Consider the following 9397-nt stretch of genomic DNA (forward strand, 5'->3'; position numbering starts at 1 on the left):
TTTTAGGTGCATGAGTCAACTTTTTAAAGCTATATATTTGAATTCATATGACTAACTGATAAAGATAATCAAATACATAATAAATATCTCATTTTAAATATAAAGAATTCAATATATAATTATTAAATTTTAATAAAATACTTAATTATTATCTTTATAAAAAAATCATATATTAAATCTGAAATAAATTAATTTGTTATTAAACCTACTTTTAAGTAGCGTTTCGACAAATTAACTCATTGATTTTTTTATCTATGTAAATAAAATTAAAAAATAATTCAGGCTGTGTTTTTTTATTTATTAACCTGGATATCCAACCCGCTATGCGAGCCGACTAATCTCAGGACGACCACCTGCTTTGCAGATAGCTCGGAATCACTGCATTTGAACCTCCGTGGTCACAAGGGGATTTTTATTCCTCCTTGAATTTAAACCTGGGACCTCCTGGTACTTTTGACCTTTGGAGCCAAGCTCAAACCAATCAGACACCACCCTTGTGGTTGACCCATTCAGAATTTTGAACTCCACATGCACAATGCAGTTTGTTTGACTTCATACTACAAACAAAGGTAATAATAAAACATACCATTTCTCATATAACAGGTTTCAAAGCCAATGCTCCTTGTTAATTAAGGTTCACATTAAGACCAATGAACCATTAACTACTAAACATGATGATGATCAAGCTCCCCAATCAACTTGTAATATTAACTAGTACTAGGTATGAGAAAGTTTGAGGAACCTTAAACATATGCGTTCGTCGCCATTTAGTAGTGCTTGGAGCCGAACCTCTTTCCTCCCCACATTACTCGCAGGAAATCGAAGCTACAAATTTTGAAAATCAAACAGGTGGTTAGTTCATTGGGATAGATTAGTACAAAAACACCAACGCAAGAAAAGTCTGCACATTAGGATATCAATCGACCTATATGCCTCTTTGAGAACAAAATGATAAACAGTGATAAGAAGCGAAGACATAAAAAATGACATTCGAAGTAACACTTTCTCGTGTCGCATCAAGATTATGCCTGCTGCAAGTACAGTACTTAGAGAGCATACCCACTACATATTGTATTTGCCTTGACCAAATATCAAATAATGTCCCTTCATTTATAGGGCTAGTCAAGGTATATAATGAACCCAACAATAGTACAACAAAACCAAAACAACATTTATAATCCTACTACCACATTTGGAATGCAGTAACAATAAGGGACACCATTCAATAAAATGGAAACATATCATGGCAACACACATGTTATTCTATAAAAGGTAAATGAAGCTCACAAATTTTTTGAGTAATTCTTTTCGTACACCTTGCACAAGTAGGGGTCTTCATGGAAATAGTCGCGTTACTCTTCAGGGTAGAGGTCAGGTCTTCGTACACCCCCTACATTATGCCATCCATTCCGGTGTGGTTGGATTCTGTTCAACATCCCAAGGACTTGGAGCGCATCTTTTGTTATTTCCACTGCTTGAAGTGATTGTTATGGCCAGTGAGACATACCGAGTTGTTTGGTTTGGTTTCTACGGAAAAACAAAACTTTTAATCGACTGAACTAGGTGTCTCCAACTTTCAACAGAAGATCATTTCTATCCCTCACCCTTCTTGTTGGGCTATATGTGGACATTACTTCCCTTCCACCCAAATGCAACAATTTCCTTATTGGGACATTACAGAAATGCAACTGCTTCTCTTTTTGGTGAAGTTTCAAATCGAATCTTATTTGGCAATGACCTAATGCAAGATATTGTTAGCACTTGTTTTGGTACACAATTCCCCATTACCGTTACTAAGAGGTACTCTTTAGACATTTGACTAATACTCAAATAGGGTTGGGTTCCGGTGAGAATATAAGTTATGTTGAGAAGGATAAAAAGAGATCTCCATGCTCAGATCAATCCTAATTGAAGATCAACGGTAATGAGATGTACCGGATCAGTTCCCGTATCAAGCCCACTTCATGGGGTGGGGTGAGATTAAAAGTGATCAAGGGTCCAGATCCCTTCTTATGCTTAACTCCTATTCTCACATGATCCTTCGTGTATTCCAACACTATAATGTAACTATGTGCTCCAATCGAGTATCGTATTCATTTTAGTGCAGGCGAATATCATCAAAGATAGACTTGTATGTCATTGTTCGAATAAGAAGTGATCTAGAATTCTAGCATTGAAGTCAAGTATCTTTAGGATAATTATTAAAAGGATTATTTTAGCTAAATAACCTCTAGACAAGTGTTTTTAAATCTATAACCTTCTGGCAGGTTTCTATCCGTTCCTGTGTATAGAAGAGGCATTCTTCTATTAAGCTGAGACTTTCTCAAACCTGTCAGAAAGATCATATATTTTAAAAAAACCTCATAATTAATATTACTACAAAGGTATCTATACTTGAGAGATTCAGTACTTTTTTAGGAAATATTTTAGTTATTTAATTGTTTTAGAGATCAGAATGCTTCGGTAGGTTTCCTATTGCAGAAAGGAGCTCACACTTTTTGGACTTCTCTTGCACTTGAATTTCAAGTTCTATGTCGGCCCTTCCAAGACATATGGTCCCATCATAATAACATTCAGCGGTTCTGTAATGGATTTGTGTTAGAGCATAGCTTTTCTGATCAATCCCTTGTGAGGGTAGGTTTTCCCTCATCTAGTCTAGTAAATGCCACTGAAATATCCGATTATGAAATGATTACAAGCATAATAGTATGGAAAACCTCATAAAGAAGGTAAGGTAAGAAAAAACCTATACAGATGTAGTAAAGCAAGAACACATCCCCTGTCTAAGCTGCCAACCCTCTACCCCCCCCCCCCCCCCCTCCCAACATGTCCAACTTCCTCCTGCCCATCTATGCTAGCTATAAGCTATCATCCGTAGTATGCTACCCTGGTCCTTTGTCTCCAAGTACTCCTATCAGAGGACATGTCCTCGGGAATATCTAATGCACCATGTCCAACCTCAATTGCTCATCTCACGTCCTCCTCTGCCTTCCCCTCCCTACCGTTGCTTTTTCTACTCTCCTCGTTGGTGCTGTTATCGTTCTCCAATGATTGTGCCTAAACCAACGCAATCTCCCATCTCAAGTATTTGTTATTGGGGCAACACTCCTAAACCTCATTTGGAATTCTATCTAACACGGTCCGACCATAATCCCCTTAAGCATTCTCATTTCCGTAACTTCCAACTTCCTTTCGGCAGCCTTCCTTGTCACCCAACATTTCAACCCACACACGACGTGCCATAATTTGTTCGACATACAACAATGTGTTGAACTATTTCAACAAGTTTGCGCGTAATCCGCAACTCCTTTAAGGGCTCTGTAACAAGAAATAATATATTACGTTAAAGAGAGTCCTTCGTGTAAATTGCTTTGAATGGGTAAATCAATCATTTACCCTTGGGAGTCCAACATTAATCCTCTCATACGGTTCCCAAAAAAGACATTATATGGACTGGATTAAAAGGATCGGTCATTCGAAAATTAGGAGTCATTTCTTGTCGCAAAATTCACTTGTGGCATACCATATCTCGATTGATTGACATAATTTTTCTACTACGTGTACATTCTCATAATGATGGTGTTATTCCAAAATAAAACATTGTTGTTCTACGTCCTGAACTAGCCATCTTTTAAAGGTATTGTTGAAAGATCATCAATTCCTAATGAAATGGACACAGTGGTAGCTTCTCGGAAACCCAGAGTCTTTACTTCATCCAGGATATGTAACGTATATTCTATTCCATAGTGATCAACAAATCGACTAATAAGTCGTTTCATGGCAGTTCCGTCTATCATTTTATTGTAAAAGACATGAGTAGCTGGTTGTGCCATCAGTACCCCCATATTGCGCTGAGTAGAATTTGACTATGGGTTTGAGTTAGTGATCGGAAAACTTCCTTTTGTAGATCTTGATTTGCATAGAAATTCCGCAATTATAGTCCTAGTTAAACCAGCGAGACTCGCATTCCCGTTGGTAACATAGAATTACAAAGCCCTACCAATGCCAAAACCCCCGTATGGCTTCATCTATTCCTCGATGAAGAGAAATATGACCAAGAGTGGTTTGAATATACATATATATACACACACACACACATATATATATAAGGAATTTCTTTTTTTTATTCTTCTTACTATTAGTAGTTGGTCGGATGAGTACCCTAATAGAATTTGCCCTACAGTTTTACTAAAACCTCCTTGTCACATAACAACCCCACATTAGCCACCTTTTTTTATGCATTCTCCCTCTTTTTGAATCATGAAACCTAGATGCTTGAAACCGTCATTTTGGGGTACCCTTCACCCCCCTCCCAATGTTGACCTCTACCCCCTCTTCTATGCGATCCCCCTGAAATTGTGCCATATATTGTGCCTTATAACGACTAATTAGCAAACATTGAGTTTCCAAGGCCTTCAATTTATCATAAGATGGAAACATATTGATTGTGTGCTCCTTAGTAACCTTTTTAAGTCATCAACAACAACTCACATTTTCATGTTACTCTCTATTGTCTTCCCAAATATTGTGTACTTGCAACGTGTGTGTGGCAAGGCATACCGGAAGGCAATTAATAATTCACCCCCTGTACTTTGTCACTGTAAAACCCGAGGACGAATTTTCTCAAATAAAGGGTAGAATAATTTAACAACAATGACAATTCAAAGACATCTAATGGTAAAGGCCGAAAAAGGAATCAATAAGATCTTATTCTTAGAATGTAAAATAAATATGACTAACATCTTACCAATCAAGATTTGTCTCTTTGTGCAAGAATGTACTAGTCAGAGCGTGTTTGGATGCCAATGAAGCTGCCAACAGACGCATAGCCTGTAAAACATATTCATATACATGAGAATCAAATACAACATTGCAATTAAATGCACAAAAGTAAAACTCCAAAAGGAACTTCCAACAATTGCAAAACGCCAAAACAGTGATCATTGATTCCCTTATAGCTTAGATCATTCCAAACAGAGCTTGATTTACCTTATTTTTATCCAAGATCACTGCCTGCTCACCAATATCACTGAGGGGAACCATCAATTTGTCTATAAGAAGTTTGACAGATATAGGAGATAGAGGCTTTACTTCCAAATTGTCCATGACCAAAAACGTAGCTGGTCCTTTTACAAATCCATCAAAAACCTTTTGATTTCCAAGATTGGGATTTGACCTCAAAATTTTATATTTGGCTTCAAGGAGAGGTGAAAAGGTAGAATATGATGGAACGGTGGCTTCTTCTATGTCAATTAGATTACTGGTGTAAGCAAGACCTGGAGACAACTTTGGGTTAACCAACATTTCCTTCCTTTCCTCATGGGAAAATAAATTGATGTCGGCACCCTGGATGCTCTTATGCAAGTTTCCCATGCACCCCTCGAATGACAAACATGGAAACTGATTGAAAATGTAGCCGAGCGGAAATGCGAGGAAAGCGCATAACATATTAACAAAATCTTCCTCAACCACTGCATATAAGACTATGTCATTGACTTTGTCGAAGAAGAGTTTAAGACAGATTCTGGGCTTTCCGTTCCAAAAGTCTGTAACTTTCAAACCAGGATTCATGCCTCCTGGCCGATATTTCATGTTAAGATGTTCAATGTTGGACTTGTCAATAGATGGTTTTAAGAATGTCTCAGACAATGGCGTTTTTGATATTAAGGAACGCTTGAGCAAGTTCAGAACCTGGGAAATGAGCAAGGACAATCAGAAAACAAATGAATTGAAGTTCTTTTTTTGCACTCCAAATAAACAACATGAACTACTGACAATATCAGACTTAAATAGTTGAATGAACTCAAAGTTTAAGTTAAAGACTATTTCAGCAAATTCAAGAATAAACATGGTTTAGTCATTGAATGAGTGTCAACAGACAAATCCGTTTGAAACCTTTTTCAGCTCAGCTAGTTAGTTTATTCACTTGAGCCTAAGTGCAGACAAGATACCTTCATTCCGTCAACATGGAAATGTAAAACAAAATAACAACAATACTATTTATGGAAGTTTGTGTGCCATTTAGTTACCTCGTCTCTTCCTATCTTGATGGTCCTCTCTTCTACTTTTGCATATTTTCCAAGCTCGCTAAGCAGTGTTAAATCAGCCATGGTGGCCACAGGCATCACTTTAAAGTCGTCCGTAATGATGAATCGTACAGTTGATTTCAGAAAACCGCCTTCCACTTCAGGAAAAAACCTTGAGCCAGGTGCAATTTCTAGCCTGTGTTTCCAGGCTTCTCCACAACGACACTTACCAAGCTTGTAATAACTTATCACTTTGCATTCATTGTTATGACATACATAAAAATCATAACAACTCCTTTCAATTAGATTCATTTCAAGGTTCTTACAGTATATTTCAGCCGCACTCCGAGGATTAAGCAGAACATCTTGGAACCTTTCGTCTTCAAGTAAGTTCATGTCGAGATTCTCAACACTTCCATATAGGTTACTCAAACAACCAATTCCTCCCGATAAGCAATTACGAGTACACCTAATTGCACTTGCAATAGGCATCACCATAAAACTGAAAAGCACTTCGATGAAGTCTTTATCTGACTCTGCCATAATTACTTTGTTTTCATCTTTTGCCACCAAGATCTTGAGACACAAATTTTGTGCTGAGCTCTCCCCCATGGTCAGAATAGAATAATACAAAATGGCACTCTCTTGGTTGTATGAACGGGATTTCTACATATGGTTGATTTACTACCTCTGCCACAACAAAAGGAGACCAAAAAGATGAAACTCTTGGCATGCAAATATTGTCAAAGATAAAGCATAACACAACAATCTTTTATAGAACTCGCAGTAGAGTTGAAATCATGGAACACCATCACAGTTCACAGATAACCTTTGGGTGGGCCTGTTTGCACTGTTGGTTTCTCTTTCTCTATCATATATACATTCAACATGGTCTATGGGTACCCTTATTTTCTCAGAAACCATGTCAACTAGTGTCCTAAAAAGCATAAAATGCACCTGGGCAATTGATATTAAGTGAGTGTATTAAATGGTTCATTTTAATAAAAAATGTAATACTATGCATTTTGAATTGGAAAAATTTCCCCAAATGGATCAAGTTGATTAATATAGACAAGCCAAATGGAAGAAAAATCTACTGAAGATTGGGATTTTTTTTTTTCCATAATTCCACAGATAAGTGATGAAAAATCTGCTTCATGTTCCACATATTAGTTGGTTTACACGAAGATCAGAAATTTTGATTTCCAAACCAGTTTCTATTAACCTAGATTAATCCTAATTATGCTTAACTATAAGTCATTAAGTTTTTTAGACTACTTAGTTTATGGCCTAGGTGGCTAATTAAGCATGTTGATAGTGAGTGATCAGAAATTTTGATTTCCAAACCCAGTTTCTATTAATCTTGATTAATCCTAATTATGCATAAGTATAAGTAATCAAGTTTTTTAGACTAAGTTTATGGCCTAGTTGGCTAATTAAGCATGTTGACAGGTGGCTAATTAAGCATGAGGATTAGTCCGCTAGCATAGCGGCTTAGATATCCATGGGTTAATAAAAAAAAGAAAAAAAGTTGTGAGACAGTTTATAGTTAAAATGCTCTCACATGCAATTATACAAACACCTATCGAAGCACTATTTTTCATGTGGATGATCATATTTATTTTCTTCTATTAACTATCAAAAAAGGAACACACTCTTCGTCTTCACCCAAAAAGGGGTCTGATCGGTAACATTGAAGAAAAAGCTCCATTGTCATATGCCACTGATCACGATCCCAAAGTCTAGACAGAAACATGATCGATGTAGAAAAACTGTGGATTGAACCAAAAGCTACTGCTAAACCCCAAAAATGCAGCAGTAAAACCCTAACCAAGACATCACAAGAGCAGTACTCACCTTCATAGGAAACAAAGAACTTGTAGGAAAATTGTCCACGATAACACAACAAGAAGAATAATAAAGACGAAACTACGATCAAGAAAAGATTGATGAAATATCAACGAAAACCAGAGTATATAATTGGGAAATTTTACAAATTTGAGAACAAAAAGAAGGAAACGAGAGTACCTGGTGTACTCGCCTTTTGCTCTTTCACGTCTTACACTCAAAAAGCCAAGTCATGCACTCACCTTTTTTGCTTTATTACAAAAAGCAAATTCATATTCAATCGCTTACTCACTAAGTAATAACCAATATCTTATTATATGAATATGGTGAGGACCAAAAATCTTACCTGATAAGTGAGAACGATGATTCTGTAAGCGTTTACCGGATAAATTGTTACATACGATACCGTTTTGGTGAACTAAAATCTTACTCGGTAAGTAAATGATAATATTAAATTTTACTGGTAAACGCTTACTGCATAAGTGTTTGATAAACGGCTCTTTAATAATTACTTTAGTTGTTAATCTTTAGTAGATTGTTGGGAGTAGGTAGTTTGATAAAAGTTATCACGATGGTTATTAGAATTGTATTTATGTAGAGTCAATTTAGTTGAGTTTGTTATCGTAAGCTTCCATTTATTGGTTAGTGGTGTAGTTTAGCACTAGAGGCGTATGTTTATTTGGTATGAATACTTGTACATAGTTTGAGTTGAAATATGAAGTAATAATATTTTTCTCAATTTCAAAGAGTTTTAGTTGTACAATAATAGTTGGTTTTGGAGTTTTTTTTTCATTAACCTGGATATTCAACCTGCTATGCGAGTCGACTAATTTCATGACGACCACCTGTTTTGCAGATAGTCTGGAGTAACCGCATTTAAACCTCCATGGCCACAAGGGGATTTTTATTCCTCCTTGGATTTGAACTTGAAACCTCCTGGTACTTTTGACCTTTGGAGCCAAGCTCAAACCAATCAAACATCACCTTTGTGGTTAAAGTATTTTTTTTATTTGTTTACTACTATTTCTAAAAGATTGTTTTGAATTTGCTTTGAATTCATTTTTTTTAATTTATATCGTAATGGGTAAGAACTATGAAATATATCGAGTATAAATTTTCGCATGCATTATATATATATATATATATATATATATATATATATATAGGGGAGCGTTCAAATAAAAACCACTCAATTTATAAAAACCGTGAAAACCTTATCCAACCAATCATAATTTTTCATTTTGTTTATTTTTTTGTAATTATGAGAGGTTGATTAACCATTTTTATTGTGGAGAGTGTTAATCATTGATATTATCATCTTCATTATTTTAATTTTAGAGAAATACATGAAACTGTTTCATTAAAATGTCATTAAGTAGTATATGAAACAATTTCATAACCATATATGAAACAACTTCATAACCATATATGAAACAACTTCATCAAAAAGAGTATTATATGAAACAATTTCATAAGATTAAACAATTTCATGAAAAAATTTCATAAGATTACGACGAATGAGA

General features: G+C 35.7%; 1 protein-coding gene across 2 annotated transcripts; it reads right to left on the bottom strand.

Moving 5' to 3' along the window:
- Positions 1–530: 530 nt before the first annotated feature.
- On the bottom strand, positions 531–8100 carry LOC112501002. 2 transcript variants are annotated; one of them, XM_025104627.1, is made up of 5 exons: positions 8055–8100; positions 6030–6716; positions 4990–5691; positions 4748–4830; positions 531–825 (listed from the first exon to the last, which is right to left on the bottom strand). In XM_025104627.1, exons 2-5 carry the CDS (start codon positions 6636–6638, stop codon positions 768–770), a joined length of 1452 nt encoding a protein of 483 aa, XP_024960395.1. In that variant the 5' UTR covers positions 6639–6716; positions 8055–8100; the 3' UTR covers positions 531–767. The 2 variants fall into 2 exon arrangements, with proteins under 2 accessions (XP_024960395.1, XP_024960396.1); XM_025104628.1 differs by lacking the exon at positions 8055–8100 and adding an exon at positions 7884–7991.
- Between the last annotated feature and the right edge of the window lie 1297 nt (positions 8101–9397).

The sequence above is a fragment of the Cynara cardunculus genome, assembly GCF_001531365.2.
Source record: "Cynara cardunculus var. scolymus isolate 2C chromosome LG 17, CcrdV1, whole genome shotgun sequence".
In the NCBI taxonomy this organism is placed as follows: domain Eukaryota; kingdom Viridiplantae; phylum Streptophyta; class Magnoliopsida; order Asterales; family Asteraceae; genus Cynara; species Cynara cardunculus.

Bases quoted from the DNA above. Each gene is read 5' to 3' on its own strand.
- LOC112501002 (XM_025104627.1), bottom strand. From the start codon at position 6,638: ATGGGGGAGAGCTCAGCACAAAATTTGTGTCTCAAGATCTTGGTGGCA. The intron at 4,831-4,989 runs GTAAATCAAGCT...TATGTTTTACAG, and splicing joins TGATCTTGGATAAAAATAAG to GCTATGCGTCTGTTGGCAGC. The intron at 826-4,747 runs GTAAGATGTTAG...CAAAATTTGTAG, and splicing joins AAAGAGACAAATCTTGATTG to CTTCGATTTCCTGCGAGTAA.